Source organism: Triturus cristatus, chromosome 3_2, assembly GCF_964204655.1.
Source record: "Triturus cristatus chromosome 3_2, aTriCri1.1, whole genome shotgun sequence".
Taxonomy (NCBI): domain Eukaryota; kingdom Metazoa; phylum Chordata; class Amphibia; order Caudata; family Salamandridae; genus Triturus; species Triturus cristatus.
The window spans coordinates 699,322,366-699,339,875 of NC_140584.1; the positions used below are offsets into that span (position 1 = coordinate 699,322,366).

A 17,510-nucleotide genomic window follows, 5' to 3' on the forward strand; every position below is an offset into this window, starting at 1 on the left:
GAGCCTGGTCTGCCTCTGACAATGTCGTGTCCACCTCCTGCCAGGAAGTCACACCAGAGAAGGCAGAACTGGTTTTTGGATATAAATATTGGGGCTCAGACCCCTGAACTTTAGAACTCCTTTGGATCAAGAAGACTGCCAAGAAGAAGAGCTGAAGAAGCTGTGAGGAGTAACTACCACTTTGCTGTGTGCTTTGCTGTGTTGGCCTGCAGTGGCTGTTTCTGTCTTGGGCAGTGAAAGGACTGGACTGAACCTTCTGCAATCTACTTTTGAGAGTTTCTCCAAGGGCTTGAGGTAGAGCTTGCCCCCTGTTGAAGAAGTCTCAGGAACAGCAAAGACTTCAAGCTCTTCTGCCCTCAGCACTGGGGACTGTGTTTTGTGCTGCAACAGAGGAAAAAGCAACCCGACGCCGTCTATGACGGCGCTACTGACTCCGTGTCCTGAAGGCACCGCAGAGGGCACCGCCGCATTGCCGCACTGCAACCCTGGTCTCACCAACGACGCCTGCTGACGCCGCCACTGAGCCGCTGCTCACACCGCGACCTGTGGGCACCGCACTCCGCACCACCTTACTTCACGACGACTCCTTGGTATCCCTGGCGACGACGCACCTGGCCAAAATCACGATGCATCACCCTCATCCCGCACTGCAGCCTTGGCCTACCCACGCCGGCGCCCTCGACTCCAGTTCGTCAGCAGACGACAGTGCTTCAGCAACGACCTGCCAGCACCGCGACAAGCACCACATTCACTTCGCACCACGACCCTGGTCTCACCAACGACGCCATTGGATGCCGATACCGAACCGTAGCTTGCACCGCGACCTGAGGGCACCGCACGCCGCACCGCTGCACTTCGCACTGCAGCACTCGACGCCTGCCGACGCCAGCGCTCCTGACTTTAGCAGCGAGGAGTTCGATATGGAATGCGTGTGAGTTCAAGGGTCCCGACGACTCCGGCACCGACCTCTGGATCCGACGCCTGCGGGCGCCATGCTATCGGAAGCTCAACGGGAGGTCGCCGACACCCTGCATTTCTAAAAGATACTGTTTGCGGGTCTTCCCGACACCGCAGCTGGCCCGCAACGCTGCTGTCAGCCAGAACTATTTGGATTTGTTTGTTCACGACGCCGCGATAGCCCCGGATGGAGCTTTCGACATCAAGGAACTGTTTTTCAAGCATATTTTGATAACTGGAGATTTTTAAGTACTGTATTGAGGATTTTTATCGTTTTTGGTCTTGTCTTAAGTATATAAAAATATTGGATATTTTTCTAAACTGGTGTGGTGTCCTTTTGTAGTGCTTACACTGTATTACTGTTGGTTATGTGCAAATGTTTTACACACTGCCTCTAAGATGAGCCTGACTGCTCATGCCAAGCTACCAAGGGGGTGAGCAGGGGTTATTTTCGGAGTGTAACTCCCTTATCCTGACTAGAGGGGTGGTTTCTGCCTGACTTTGGCACATGCCCTAGCCGACCAAAAATCCCATTTCTAACATTGGTTGTCAGCGGTGAGGATAGGACTTGCGCTTGCACTTGACTTACAGTGATTGTTGTGCACTACTACTATATCGCAGACCATTATGTACCACATACTTTTGTTTTTGGCCTATTTTTGACCTTGCCAGCTTGAACTTGCTCCTTCATCATACCTGAATCAAGAGCATCATCTGTTGCATCCATGGAAATTGCCTTTGAGGAGGATAGGTTGGAATCCTACAACGTGAGGGAGTTGAAAGCGATTTGCAGAAACCTAAAAGTCCAAGTCAGAGGCCTCACTAGGAAGGAGGAGCTACAAAAGGCACTGAGGGCCTGAGTAGCAGCCAGACATGCCAGCAAGCAATCTGGTATTCTCAGTGGAGAGGCAGAGGAGCCTATTCCTAGGGTGGATGTGCTTTTAGGAGGGGGGGATCCCTCCAGGCCGGGTAGCAGTGGTTTGTCCCCAGAGGAGCTGGAGGACAGACGGGAAGCTAGGAGGCACGAGATAGAGCTTGAGAGGCTCAAGATGGAGTCACAGAGGATGGTATTGGACCATGAGCATGGGCTCAAGGAGCTGGAATTGAAAATCAAATCCAGCATAGATGGTGGCAGCAACTCTTCAATGCAGTCCAATAGGATTGTGCACATTCCCAAGAATGTAGGTAAAGATTACCAGAAGGGGGATGACATACAAAGGTGGTTTCAAGGGTACGAGGCGGCTATTCATATGAATGGGGTCCCTGAAAGGAACTGGGGGGCAGGGTTGTGGCCTCTCTTTCCGGAAGAAGCTAGGGATATCCTGATAGCCTTGGGTAAGGTGCAGAACCTCACCTATGCTGACATGAAGGATGCTCTCCTCACCAGGTATGGACTCACTCTTGAGAAGTACAGGGATCAGTTTAGGTCCAGTAAGAGGTCTGACACCAACACTTGGTTGGATAGTGTAGATTCGTTCTGCAGGTCATTGGATGGCTGGGTGAGGGGCAGTAATGTGACGGATTATCAGGGGCTCTGCAATTTAATTGCATGGGAGCACTTGTCTAGTCTATATTTTGCAGATCTGCGCCAGCACTTAGTCAATAGTAAGCTGACTGACCCCAGGAAGCTTGCTATGGAGGCGGACCGCTGGGTGAGTACCTGGGTCCACAAGAAAGCGTTTGGTGGAGACTCAGCCAAAGGTGGGCAGGGTCCCCAGCAGAAAAGTGTGGGGGACAAGGGTAAAGCAAAGGAGCTCTCTAAAGAGCCCCAAACTAACACCCAGGTAAAGGTTCCCATCCCCCGGAGATAAGAAGCAATGGTTCTCTTCAGGAAAGCCTGCTGAGACCAGCCCCCGCAAGTGTTTTATATGTGACCAGGTGGGTCACATGAAGGGGGACCTCAGGTGCCCTAAGGGGGCACAGCCACCCACTGGTGGGCAGTCCAATGTGTTGGCTAGTGTAGCGCTTGGGGAGGAAGAGTACCCACAGGAGGGTGGGGATCCCGCAGAAATGACCCTCATCTCACTAGGGGACAGTGAGATGGTCCCAGGAAACCAGGTGCCCCCAACACAAAGAAATACAGCACCTGGGTGACCATCAATGGGAAAAGGGTAGAGGCTCTCAGAGATACTGGAGGAAGTGTGACCTCAGTCCGGTGTCACCTGGTCTCTGAGAAGCAGGTAGTCCCAGGGGCATTCCACCAAGTAATTGCTGTAGACAATTCAGAGTGCCAGTGTCTGGTGGCGCAGGTTCTCTTCGAGAGGGGGGGGGGTCTCAGGTCCCTTGAGGGTGGTTGTGAGCCCTTCCATGCCTGTAGATTGTCTGCTAGGTAATGACCTGGAGCAGTCCTTATGGAAGGATGTTGAGCTCAGGTCTCACTTGGAGATGCTTGGGTTGCCAGACCGGGCATGTGTGTCCACTCGGTCAATGGCGGCCAGAGAGGGTGATCAAGAGGACTTGGAGCCTGAAACAGTGGCCCAAGTCCCTGCCAAGGGAAAGGGCAAGGGGCGCGGGAAACCGCCCCCTGAAGTTCCCACGGACCTGGAGGAGGCAGATCTTGAGGGGTGACGCCCCAGTGCCTACAGGGGAGCAGGTACCTGAACTGGGGGACATCTCTGAGCTGACCCATTGGCAGCAAGAAGGGGGTCCCATCAGGGAGGAATTCTGCAAGGAGCAGAAGGAGTGCCCTTCTCTGGAGGGTCTGCGGCGGCAGGCTGCAGACCAGGCAGCTGGTGATCAGTCCGGATCACATTGGATCTACTGGGAGAATGATCTCCTGAACAGCGAGCCTGACGTCGCAGAGCCTGGGTCAGCCCGTGTGCTGGTGGTACCGCAGCGCTTCAGGACCTTCCTACTGAGTCTGGCTCATGATGTGCCTTTGGCAGGACATTTGGGGCAGAACAAGACCTTTGACAGGATTGTCACCCACTTCTTCTGGCCCCAAATGAGAAGGCAGTCAGATGGACATTACAGGTCTTGCTAAACTTGCCAGGCAAGTGGTTAGGATTGGGAGGAAGGTCAAAGCTCCTCTTCAACCTTATCCAGTTGTTGGAGCGCCCTTTGAAAGGGTAGGGATGGACATTGTGGGGCCACTGGATCCCAAGACAGCCATGGGCAACAGGTACATCCTGGTCTTGGTGGATCATGCTACCCGGAGGCAATCCCTCTCAGGACAACGACGGCGCCAGTGGTGGGACGGGCGTTAATGGGGATCTTTTCCCATGTAGGGTTCCCAAGAGAGGTGGTTTCTGACAGGGGAACCAAGTTCATATCCAAGTATATGACATCCCTGTAGAAGGAGTGTGGTGTAACCTGCAAGTTCACCTCCCCTTACCACCCCCAAGGTAACGGTCTGGTGAAGAGATTCAACCTTGAAATGCATGATTAAGGGTCTAACAGAGCCCATGAGGTGTAAGTGGGACGTCCTCTTGCCGTGCCTTCTCTTTGCATACAGGGAGGTACCACAGAAGTCTCTTGGGTTCAGTCCGCTTGAGCTTCTGTATGGTAACCCTGTGAGAGGACCTCTGAGTTTGGTGAAGGAAGGCTGGGAGTCAGCCCCCAGGAAAACTGCACAGGAGGTGTTTAGTTACATGCTGGCCTTCCGAAACCAAACTGCCCGCTTCAGGAAGCTTGCTCAGGCAAACCTAGAAGCCAGCCAAGAAGAAATGAGATAGTGGTATGACCAGAATGCCACTCTGGTTGAATTTCAACCTGGACAAAAAGTGTGGGTCATGGCCCTCTTGGAACCTTGTGCCTTGCAGGACAAGTGGACTGGGCCATTTGAGGTGGTGGAGCGCAAAAGTGATGACACCTACCTGGTGGATTTGCAGACTCCAAGGATCCCTTTGAGGGTCCTCTACGTGAACCGCCTCAAGCCCTACTTCGAGAGATCCAAAGTGAGCATGCTTGCCGACAGATGATGGGGTGGAAGAGGAGAGTGAACCTCTGCCGGACCTCCTGTCTACCCAGGAGCACGATGGATCAGTGGAAGGTGTGATCCTCTCCCCTACTCTGACTCCAAAGCAGCAGAGCGACTGTGACCAGTATTGGCACAGTTTGCCCCTCTATTCACTCTGACCCCAGGCGTTACTCACTGGTGTACCCATGACGTGGACACCGGTGACAGCCCTCCTGTGAAGCACAAGATTTACAGGTTGACTGACCGGGTCAAGGCCAGCATTAAAGAGGAGGTCTCTAAGATGTTGCAGTTAGGGGTGATCAAGCATTCCAACAGTCCTTGGGCCAGCCCAGTGGTCTTGGTCCCAAAGGCTGCTGCACCCGGTACCACTCCAGAACTGCGGTTGTGTGTGGACTACCGTGGGCTCAATGCCATCACCAGGACTGACGCACACCCTGTCCCCAGAGCTGATGAGCTCATTGATCGGTTGGGAGCTGCCAAGTTCCTCAGCACATTTGATATAATGTCTGGGTACTGGCAGATTGCCTTAACCGATGGGGCCAAGGAGTGGTCAGCATTTTCCACCCAAGAAGGACATTACCAGTTCCAGGTGATGCCCTTTGGGTTGAAGAATACCCCTGCCACCTTTCAGAGCTTGGTCAACCAGGTGTTGGCTGGGCTGGAGGATTTCAGTGTCGCCTACCTGGATGACATCGCAGTGTTCAGTCCCAGCTGGGAAGAACACTTGCAGCACCTCGGTGAAGTGTTGAAGGTGCTGCAGAGGGCAGGCCTCACGATCAAGGCTAGAAAGTGCCAGATCAGGCAGGGTTTGGTGATGTACTTGGGACACCGGGTAGGAAGCGGCCAGGTGGCGCCCCTACAACCCAAGATTGACACCATTCTGGCTTGGGATTACCGCAAGACCCAGACAGAGGTGAGGGCCTTCTTAGGACTCACCGGGTACTACAGGAGGTTTGATAAGGGGTATGGCACCATTGTTGCCCCCTTAACAGAGCTGACTTCAGGAAGCAGCCCAAGGAGGTGATCTGGACTGAGTCCTGCCAGAAGGGTTTGATGCCTTGAAGGCTGCCATGTGCACGGCACCCGTGCTCAAGGCACCCGACTTCTCCAAGGAATTCGTCGTGCAGACTGACGCTTCAGAGCATGGTGTGGGAGTGGTGCTCTCACAACTAAACAGAGAGGGCCTAGACCAGCCTGTGGTCTTCCTTAGCAGGAGACTACTCCCCAGGAAACAGAGGTGGAGTGCCATAGAAAGGGAAGCTTTTGCTGTGGTCTGGGCACTGAAGAAGCTGAGGCCCTACCTGTTTGGGACTCACTTCCAGGTTCAGACAGACCACAGGTCCCTCAGATGGTTGGTGCAAATGAGGGGTGAGAATCCAAGACTGCTGAGGAGGTCCACCTTCCTACAGGGAATGGACTTTACAGTGGAACACCGCCCTGGCACAGAATACGCCAGTGCAGATGGTCTGTCCAGGTTCTTCCTCGTTAGTGAAGAGAACTCCCAGGAGGTTGGGTAGTTATCCCTACTTTCAGCTGGAGGGGACATGTGTTAGACTTGGCATCTTTTGGTGTGTTTCCCTGAGTTTTTGCTTTCTGACCTCCCGGTTTTGACTCTGTTTGTGCTGGCTTAGTGTTTCTGCACACTTTTCTCACTGCTGATCAGTGGTAAAGTGCAAGTACTCCTGTGGTACAATGTGTTATGGATTGATGTTTCCATGATTGGCCTATGTGATTTATGTGTCAGTCCCTAGTAAAGTGCACTGCGTGTGCCAGGGCCTGTAGATCAAATGCTGATGTTAGGCTGCAGAACTCGATTGTGCCACCCACCCAAACAGCCCGTAAATGTGACTCTGGTCTGCCATTGCAGAGCCTATGCACAGTTTGGTACTGCCATGTCGACTTGGCAAGTGCACCCCCTTGCCAGGCCCTATCCTGCTCTTTTCTTACAGGTCAGCCACCCCTAAGGTAGGCCGAAGGCACCCCTGTGGGCAAGGTGCAGTGTATGTGAAAGGTAGCCCTGGTGTGTGTGGCATGTCCTGATAGTGAATTACTGCCAATTTCGTTTTTCACTATTGCAAGGCTACCTGTTCCCCGTAGGACAGAATGGGAAGTTTGTTTATAACATCTTATAAACATAACTGGCCATGGGAACTCTGTAGGAAAATAAAGTTTAGTATGACTGGACTCAGAATCTGAAGATGCATCTTTTATTGAAGGTGATTTTTACATTCTGTGTTTGAAAATACCACTTGTAGAAAGTAGGTATTTTCTTGCTCAGTCATCCCATGTGCCTCTGCTGGAATGTGGATTGCCTGTCTGGGTTTTGGATGACAGAAGGCTGGGGAGCAGGAGTGGCTCCAGATAGTCTAGGTGGGTCAGGAAAGGGCTGAATAGGCCTGGGCTGCAATTGGGGCAGGGGGAGGAGATTTCCTAGCACCTCAAAGGGCCTGGTCTGCCTCTGACAATGCCGTCTCCACCTCCTGCCAGGAATTCACACCAGAGAAGGCATAACTGGTTCTGGCTGGGCACAGACACTCTCTGCCTAAGAGATCAAAGGATTTTGGGATATAAATATTGGGACCCAGACTCCTGAACTTTACAACTCTTTTGGATCAAGAAGACTGCCAAGAAGAAGAGCTGGAGAAGCTGTGAGGATGAACTACCACTTTGCTGTGTGCTTTGCTGTGTTGGCCTGCAGTGGCTGCTTCTGTCTTGGGCAGTGAAAGGACTGGACTGAACTTTCTGCAATCTACTTTTGGGAATTTCTCCAAGGGCTTGAGGTAGAGCTTGCCCCCTGTTCAGGAAGTCTCAGGAACAGCAAAGACTTTAAGCTTCTCTGCCCTCAGCACTGGGGACTGTGCTTTCGGAAGCTCAACGAGAGGTCGCCAACACCCTGCATTTCTAAAAGATACTGTTTGCGGGTCTTCCTGACACCGCAGCTGGCCCGCAACCCTGCGGTCAGCCAGAACTGTTTGGATTTGTTTGTTCAAGACGCCGCGAAAGCCCCGGACGGAGGTATCGACATCAAGGAACTGTTTTTCAAGCATCTTTTGATAACAGAAGATTTTTAAGTACTGTATTGTGGATTTTTATCGTTTTTGGTCTTGTCTTAAGTATATACAAATATTGGATATTTTTCTAAACTGGTGTGGTGTCCTTTTGTAGTGCTTACACTGTATTACTGTTGGTTATGTGCAAATGTTTTACACACTGCCTCTAAGTTAAGCCTGACGGCTCGTGCCAAGCTACCAAGGGGGTGAGCAGGGGTTATTTTAGGAGTTTAACTCCCTTATCCTGACTAGAGTGGTGGTTTCTGCCTGACTTTGGCACATGCCCTAGCCAGCCAAAAATCCCATTTCTAACAACAACACATACTAGTTTTCAATTGCAAGTTAAATACCATTTCACATTCAATGACCCATCACTAAATACCTGATAAGAACACAAATGGGAAAATGTAACTGTTCATTCCATGTTAGACTTTGATTAACATCGGATCCAGACAACTACAAACTACAAAAAGCATATGAAAGCTAATCACTGAAAGGGACTGACCCAAAGCCCACTGTTTCTCTGTACTTACTGTACTTTTTAGAGGAATTACAGACATGTGATCTTCCAGACACATTAAGCTGTCTGCAGCCGGACTTAAAAAGAGGCAATAGCAAATGTGCTGCTTTGTTTTCAGATATTTTCACAGACAGTGAAAACCACCCATTAGATACGTCAGGCTTATTTTAGAGCAATGAATCAAAAAGAGGCGTATCTGTGCCCTCTGAGGGGCTTGATATATTCAAATCGATTCTAGATTAGGAGAAAACCTCCCACCAAGTGGAGTATATGAAGATATTAATCAAAAAGGAGAGGTTTAGAAAACTATCCTTTCAACAGATTTCCATTTAGGCAGGTGGCTCGGTATGATAAATCTACAGGACGCATACTTTCATATCCCAATGAGAACATTTCTCATGAGTCTCAGATTTCAGGTGGAGACTCTTTCTCATATGTTCAAGGTCTTGCCCTGTGAGTTAAAGTTCTCTATAAGAGTATGTTTTTTTAGTGTGTGGAACTGATGAAAAAGAATAATTGGGTTGCGTTAGACGGATGCTGTTTTTTTAAACCGATGCTAGGCTAGCAAGATCCAGAAACGCGAGGGTGAAAGTCAATCATTGTAAGACGTACCAGCAATGCTAAAGTGTCTTGAACTTACAGCAAATTAGTTAAAGGTGGCTTCTATCCCATCATGCAAAGTACTGTGTCTAGTGGCCATGTTGGAAACAGAAGCAGGAAAAGTGTTTTTGAATGAATATTTTTTTCCATGACCTACCAGGCTCTGCAATGGATGGAGTCTGGCTGTGAGAATGGTGTGGCGTCTGTTAGGCACAGTAGTGTCCTGAAAATATAATTTCAACTATGATATTGCCCATGGTACCTCTTGAAGAGTGTCTTGGGGTCAGCAGCACAAAGCGACAGGAGATAGGGAGGACAGGTTGTCCTCTCAGTATCCCATGAGCTGGTGGATATTCAGACTGTTTGTCCAGAAGCTCAGGCTCTCTCAAGAGGAGAGTTCCTAGTGATTGTAATAGATATGTCTCTTCACTTTCTTTCTGAAGGACTTTGTGAAGGCTTCTTGAAAAAATCAAAGATGGCTACGTATATACAGGTTTAAGCTCAGGGCAGTGCATCTTTCTCTGGCTGCTTTTTTCCCCATTTTTCAACAGTGATCAGTATAAAGTCAAATGTTAGATAAGGAAACGGGGACAAGGGGTCCGATGTACAAACTAAATAGAATTTTTAATGGGCTGACTCGCTTTTTTGGCCCATTAAGAAAGGCTAAATAGCCTTTTGGCATGTACAGAGGCCGCTTGGGAATCGCAAAGTTGATTTCTACTTCTTCTGAATCACATTTTGCGACACCCAAATAAGAAATTGCAAATAGGGATTTCCTATTTGTGATTTCCTATGCACATGGACAACAAAGCATTTCTTAAATGCGAAGTGGGCATTTAGGAAATGTATTACCATCAACACAAAATCGATGGTAACCATGTGCAAATTAAAAAAAAGCTCTCCAAAATGCTTTTTTTTTTTTTAAAAAAAGTTCAATAAAGCGCACACATGCCCCTAGGGCATCTGTGTGCTTTACATGTGCACCACTTTTGAACATTGCAAATTAGGAAATGCAAAACCATTCGTATCTATGGGCCCTTAGGCCCATAGGTACGAATTGATTGGTATTACCTAAATATCGATTTCCTAATATCAATTCCTACTCGCTATTAGGGAATCTCTATTTTTGTACATACCCTTTTGCATTTCCTACATAGCGATTTCTAAGGAGTTGCTATTTAAGAGATGCAGAATAAGAATTTTGTACATCTGGCCCCATGTCTTGTTCCCTGTCCAGGTGGCATGTTCTCTTTGACGTAGAGCTTTGACGAAAGGAAAGTCTCTGCACATGGAAAGCCCACAAAAGATTTCAGGGGTAGAGCTAAAGTGCATTTACTCTACAGTGTCACAATTGTTGGTATTATTAAGGCAAAAACTGGGAGCTTTGCACCTTTACATGATACAAGCCCGGTGCTTTAAACGGGCCAGTACTACCCGGTAGAGAGTACTGGCACTTTGTTGTATTTGAAGAGGGAGAGTACCGGCACTTCTCAAGAGAGACGAAATGCTTTTAATTGGAGAGTACCGGCACTTCTCAGAAACAAGCAGGTACTCTTTTACAGAGTACCTGCACTTCTTTGTTTCCATTTCAAACACTGTACAAACCCACATTGTATCTGGTGGCTATTACCCCTGCAAAACTGTGTGCATGCAGGCTGTTGGAAGGGGCACTAACACATGCAAAACCAGCATACAACCTGCTGGCAAACAGTATATCCCATTTGTTTGCATTCATAGTTTAATTGTATACGAAAAACACACCATGCCCTTGCGATTTAAATTCAGAGTTTCCACACAACTCAAGAAGGAAACTCTGACACGTTTGATATGTATTAATATATAATTCATTATATAGACTCTAATTGCAGAAATTAATTTTCCTATCTTGAAGGTGAATTTCCAGCTCCAAAAGCAAAGAAGACCAGGAAGCCAGAATGTGGGTCGATTCCTGGTCCTTCGGGTAGAGTTAATGGGGCCCAAGCCGGAGCCACAACATCAAAGATACGGAGCGGCCTCTCCCACCCCAAGAGGGACCGAGAGCAGTTCAGAAGTGCGCTGGTTGACATCATCATGTGCGTCATGGTTTGCTACCTTTCTTTATTACAGTTTCGTCTTGTAACCATTGTATTTCAAGGTATTGCTGCTGTTGATGTTATTTAGCGTCATTTTTTTTCAAGCATAATCTTCCGATAATTTTACAGAAGTCAAAACCAATGTAGAATGCAACAAACCTGGAATTTAAAGAAACATTTCAGCTCTCATTATCATCTGCCCTCTTCGCAAAATATGGGCGGATGCGGTGAAAGGGTTAAATAAAAAAGTGACAGGAAGACAGCCATTGGATTGAAATCGAGGCAGCACACATAAGAGGAGACCGTGCTATATAATGTCAATCAAAAACCGACGAGTGGTGATGTACCTGCCAACCTACCACCTACTTTAAGATGGACATCTGTTTTCCATCGCTCTTAAATGCAAAATCTTAACTTTAACTATTAACTCTCCGCAAAAGAGTTACCCTATTTTGTAATGTTTGGAAAGGGCAAATAGTAGAGGAGAGCGCCTAAAAATAGCAAAGAAATATGAAACAGCGTTGGTCCTGTTCCATGACAAATAACTCTAGTGATAAATTGCCATTTTGACGTAAGTGCGGGATAAAAGTGTTGGCTGCAATGCAATGAAGTGCAGCAGAAATGGAGGCGCATTTGTCACCACCAGTGTTAAATGTGCCCCATAAGAACCCATACATTTCTGCTACAGGTCTCATTTAAAGCAGCTTAACAAAAATTGGTGGGTTTAAAATTTACCACCAACATTAAAAATATGACTTTCTTTAAAGGTTGTATCAATTGTTGAGACAGTAATAATGGCTTCCCTGCAGCAAAAATACTCATATTCAGGATGAAATAGTTGGTTCTGATGTTTGGACTTTTAAAAGGAGTTCTTACCTGAACTCAGTTTAAGTGATCAATGTTTCCATGTGTGGGCAGTATTTAATCTAGGGATATGAAATTGTAATAGTAATGCAATCTTCGCTAATGGTAATGCATCAACTGCTAGTGGTAGTTTTACCACCAGCACAGGTTTCCTATTATGTGGGGGTGTCTTTTACGACTACAATGTTCATACTGAAAGTTCCCTAAATAGGCCCCATGTAATTTTAAATTCTCACTCTGTGTATTTGATAATAGTGCCATCCAAATACCTACCAAACTGTTATGGGGTTGTACACATGTGTTTTCTAACTAATGCTATTTTAGGAGTCCAAGAATATGCACTTTTAGCCTGAAATAAGTATCGATTTTAATGGGAACTATAATCCAATTGAAAACATTTCAGCAATTTTCGTGATTTCCAGCATTTCTTGTCGGGTTAATGCTCACTATCAGAAACGAAAATGGGAAACTTCGGGGAGAGCAGCCTCTCTTTTGATGTAGACTCAGGCTGACCCCCACCACAATCACAACAACCTAGTGCCTAGACGTCAATATTGGATTCTGTAAGGAATCCGATCCTGTCTTTGGTAGCCTGGCACACGCAGCAACTAATTCCTCAGGTACAGTATTAAAATAAGTTAAGAAATAAATAAGTTTTTACCATTTTAGTAAAATAACGACTGCAATGTGGTGAATACAAATATTCCAGAGGATCAAGAGTAATGAATGCTCGAGGAATCACTAAAAGATGTCAATGAAAAACGTAAAATTCGATGTTGTTCAAAGTGTGTGCGTTACCGGATCATGGGCACCCCTACCGGCTGACCAATGATGGTACATGTCAGTTGAAGCTGTTAACTCACCCAAGTCGAGTTTTATGGAGAACCGGTGCCTAAGCACCAATTTCAGATGATAGGCATCGAAGATAGGGTCAGTTAAAGGTGGTCTGTTAGTCCTGGTCAGTTACTTTACCATTGTATTCAGCCTTAAACGTCACCCTCTAAAGCATCAAGCAAGGCAAAGTAGAAAAAATAGCCACCACAGGTGCCTTTTTTCAGGACCCTTTAGCCCCTTGTTCGGGTTCTCCCTAGATCAATCATTTTCTAAATCCCAACTGTGGCAAATGTTAAATATTTTCTTTCTTATTACTCCGATTACCCCCAACCTTTCTGGACCTGCTGCTTGGGTACCTCACTGCATATTAGAGTAAGGAAAGGTTATTCCCAATTCCTTCAGAACCCAAAATTGAGTTTCAAGCAGACCTCATGGATTCACAGCTGACTTTGTTCCTTGGAATCTCCCTTCTGCCTAGCTTTTTGATACCTCAGTTTTGTAAACCACAGATGAAAGAAATGTTTCAGCGATGGGCGGTGAAGCATCTGTATCCAAACTGATCCTTCAGTATTAATACAGCTGCTGAAGGACTCCACATCACTGGCTTTCATCAGATGATGTGAAGCTCTTTTTCAAAATGTAAGTGCGTATGCAAAACATTTATAGTCAGAATGAGTCTTCTCATATTTGCAGCACTTTTTCACACCAGGTAGTTGCCACAGGTGAGCAAAGATGTAAATGAACCATAAGACACATTATCCCTTCTTTGTGTGAAAGAAAGCGGTTAGTAATGAACATGTAGAACAATTTAAAACACATCAGTCTCCTATTAGTAATAAAACAGCTGCAAGCTATTTACAAAAATAGTTTTCATGCAGGATCGACATTCAGATATTAACTGAGGTATATGAAATTGTCAAAGGTGAAAAGACTTGCAAAAATAAGTTCTCAAGAATTCAAAACTTGCCAAAAATGTGTTGTTAGAAGGATTCTCTTAAAAAATGGGTTTTGCAGAAAAAGTCCTGTAAAACATTCTTTTGCTGAAAGTTTTGCCCCCTGGAGAATTTTGTGAGCGTACCCAAGTCCATAGATTCGGAAGTTGTGAATTCTGATACATTTCCAAAATGTTGTTTCGAGAAGTATCTTTTCTCATTTCCCTAACCTCAACCTTTACTTTCTGGTGATCAACCGAAGATAATACTGGATGAACTCATCGTCCTTTAGTGAGTCCTTGCACTCAGTGTCTGCCACGTTCTTAACTGATGCACAGTCATTACCTGCTGGTTATTGTGAGACGAAGCCGATTGTTTGAGGAGCTGCAGTCATTTAATCGAGACACCCCGCAGCAGCAGTCATTTAATCGAGACACCCCGCCGCAGAAGTGGGTCATGGGCTGCGGCGTCCTTCCGGGTGCCCTCTTAATGCTCGAGACACTCCGTCGCCTTATTTGTGTGAATAAAACATAAGACTTGCTCTCTAAGATTTCATATCAAAACTCACAGGGTTATAGTACGGGAGCCGAGCTGAATCCAAATCAGGGGCACAGTAAATAACCACAATCTCGAGTTACAGAAATAAACGGTTGCCTTTAATAAAAGGATGTGCGAAAGTAAAAACCAAAACGTAATGAAAAGGTTGCAATGTTGGGCATGCAGGATAAACAAAGCTTGATTGGACTGTGCTGGTTGGTCACCGTCAGCCAATCAAAATGGAGGTCTCCACTTTAAAACCTTAAAACAGGACAGTGCGAGAAAGTTTGGATCTCCGATGGCAATCTGTTTGCAAAAGAATGAAGCAGTAAAAACAAATGCAGTACTAAAATTTCTGATGGATACATCTGCCAGTGGATTCCTCACCTTGTGAATATCCCCTGCGCCAGCATTCCACGGAACTTTTCTTCCCCAGCATTCCACGTCGACGTGGGCGACGTCACAATACATCGGCTCCGCACGCGACTCCGTACGACGTCATCGGAGCCATAAGAAGCCCACGTCGGCGTGATGACGTCAGTTCCCTTTTTTCCGCGCCGTCGACGCGCAACGGTTTTTTTTCCCAGTGCTCTCTAGATACTTTGTAATCTAGTGGTGTAATTTTGTTAAAATCGGTATGTCTTCGACGAGGAAGTCGGGCTTTAAGCCCTGTAGGGAGTGCGGAGGCCTGATGTCCATGACGGATCCGCATCAGAATTGTTTATGGTGTCTCTCCTCTGATCATGACGTGGATGAGTGCGGGTGCTGTAGGAGCATGAATCCTAAAGCGCTGAAGGAGAGGAAGACCAAACTCTTCATGAAGAAGATCGGTGAGGAGAAGAGAGGGAGGAAAAAGGAGAAGTCCAGGCGGGAGTCTTCGACTTCGAGGTCGTCGAAGTCGAAGAAGCACCATAAGAAGAGGAAGCATTCTTCTCGGCGTCGGTCCTCGAAGTCTAAGAGGTCGAGGTCGGCTTCGCCTCGTCGACGTCAGAGCAAGGTCTTGTCTCCTTCGCCTTCTCCTGATAAGTCTTCGAAGTCTCCCTCTCCGAAGCGGACTCCAGCTCGTTCCCCGACGCCGTCGCCGGCGCCGTCCAAGGCTTCGACTCCGGGTCGGGTGGAATCTGATGTGGAGCAGGAGCAGGAAGAGTCTGTTCCGGTGCCTGATGACTCCGCGGCTCCGGTGGAGGATTCTGAGGAGCCGATGCCGGTGGCTCCACAGGAGGATACAGGGGCAGTTCCTTATCCCCAATTCCCGGCTCCAGGTACGGATCCTTCGGGATTTCTGAATGCCATGTATGGCATTTTTCAGAGAGCATCCTTCCCATCCGGAGCACCAGCAGGTCCCGTGGGTCCGATGGCGTTTTCTCTGGGAGTGCCGCAGCAATACGCTCAGGCTCCTTTTCTGCCTTTTATGCCGATGGCGCCTTCTTGGCAGTTTCCGGCGCCGGTTGGGAATCCGGCTCGACCTCGGATGGATGGTCAATCTTCGGAGCCTTCTTTGACGCCGAGGCCGACTCCATCGACGCCGCATCCGGCGCCGCCGACTCCACCTGTAGCGCCTCCGACGCCGGTGCCTTTGGCTCCACCGACGCCGCGTACGACGTCGACGACGCCGGCTCCCCGGAATCGATCGAGGCTGGAGGCCCAAAGGGTTTTGGAGGAGGAAAGATATCGGGCTGAGGTGGAAGAAGGTGAAGTCGACTCTTCTTCGGATGAGTTTGGAGGTATAGAGGTAGCAAGTGGTTTGGATACCACCCCGGAGTGGGAGCATGCTTCTACAAGGTCTTCTCCACCACAGGAATTGGCGCCCTACCATGTTGTGATCAAGAAGGCCGCGGAGTTGTTAGATCTGCAGCTGCCCTCTGTGGAATACAAGTCCAATCTGCTTACAGAGGTGTTGCACTCCCCGACGTCGGCTTCGGAGCCTTTGTTACCTTTCAATGAGGCTCTCTTGGAACCAGTGTTGGAGGTGTGGAAGAAGCCTCTGTCAGCTCCAGCAGTTTGCAGGCAGGTGGCAAGGAGATACAGGGTTGCGCCAGGAGACCCGGATTTTTTATCCACGCATCCTTCTCCGGAGAGCCTAGTGGTGCAGGCTTCATGTTCTAAACATGCTTCGGGTGCTTTCCCCCAATCTCCTGCTGATAGGGAGTCAAAGAAAGTTGATCAGGCGGCCAAAAAGACATTCTCCTCAGGAAGTATGGCGTTGAAGTCATCAAATGCCACATGCTTGCTGGGGCGTTATGTTCATGCCCTGATGGACTCTATAAAAACTTTGGCCCCTAAGTTACCTGAGGGGGATAAGTCGTCCTTCATGGAGGTTGTGGCGGACACTCAGGCAGCTGCCAGGCAGGTGATCCAGTCTGGGCTGGATACGGCGGACTCTGTGGCGAGGATTATGGGGTCGTCCATTGCCGCAAGGAGACAAGCTTGGCTCCGTTCCTCAGGGTTTTCTGCAGATGTCCAGGCCACGCTGGTGGATCTGCCCTTTGATGGACAAAAGTTGTTTGGGGAGAAGGCAGATTCTGCTCTTCAACGTTTTAAGGACAGTAGGTTGACGGCGAAGTCCTTGGGTCTGCAGGTTCCTGCTAGAGGTTCAACTTTCCGTAAGGCTAGGGGATTCGGAAGGTCATCCTTTCGCTCCTTCCGACAGCCACAACAGCAGCAGCAACAACAGCAGCAGAATCCCCTCTATCGCTCCTATAGAGGGAAGCAAAGGGGTCGGAGAGGTTCTGGTCGCAACCCCTCTTCTTCCTCCTCCTCCTCTGCTCCAAATGAGGCTTCAGGGAAGCAGCCCTAGATCCCCCATCCCGGATCATGTAAGACCTGTGGGGGGTCGGGTGTCCTACTTTCTACGGGGTTGGAAATCTGTTACAACCGACCTTTGGGTTTTGAACCTCGTAGAGACTGGGTACGCCCTTCCCTTTCGGGAGTTTCCTCCCCCTTACCCTCCTTGCCAAGGTTATTGCTCGGAGGACCACCTGCTTCTCCTGCAGAAAGAAGTTCAAGCTTTGTTTCAGAAGGGCGCAATAGAGGTGGTTCCGGAGCAGGAAAGGGGTCAGGGATGCTACTCCCGGTATTTCCTGATCCCCAAGAAGGACGGCAGATTGCGTCCGATTCTGGACCTCAGAATCTTGAATTTTTACCTGAAACAGGAGAAGTTCAAGATGCTGACCCTTGCGCAGGTTCTTCAAGCGTTGCAGCAAGGAGACTGGATGGTGTCGCTCG

The 17,510-nt window shown here is 48.3% G+C and overlaps 1 protein-coding gene across 2 annotated transcripts in view; it reads left to right on the forward strand.

Moving 5' to 3' along the window:
* The window catches only part of DNAH7 (dynein axonemal heavy chain 7), a 1,967,826-nt gene that overhangs the window by 119,107 nt on the left and 1,831,209 nt on the right, over positions 1 to 17,510 (forward strand). For both annotated transcript variants that reach the window (XM_085648764.1, XM_085648765.1), the window contains exon 4: positions 10,938 to 11,118. In XM_085648764.1, coding sequence (XP_085504890.1) covers positions 10,938 to 11,118 — 181 coding nt within the window. The remainder of the gene's footprint in view (positions 1 to 10,937; positions 11,119 to 17,510) is intronic.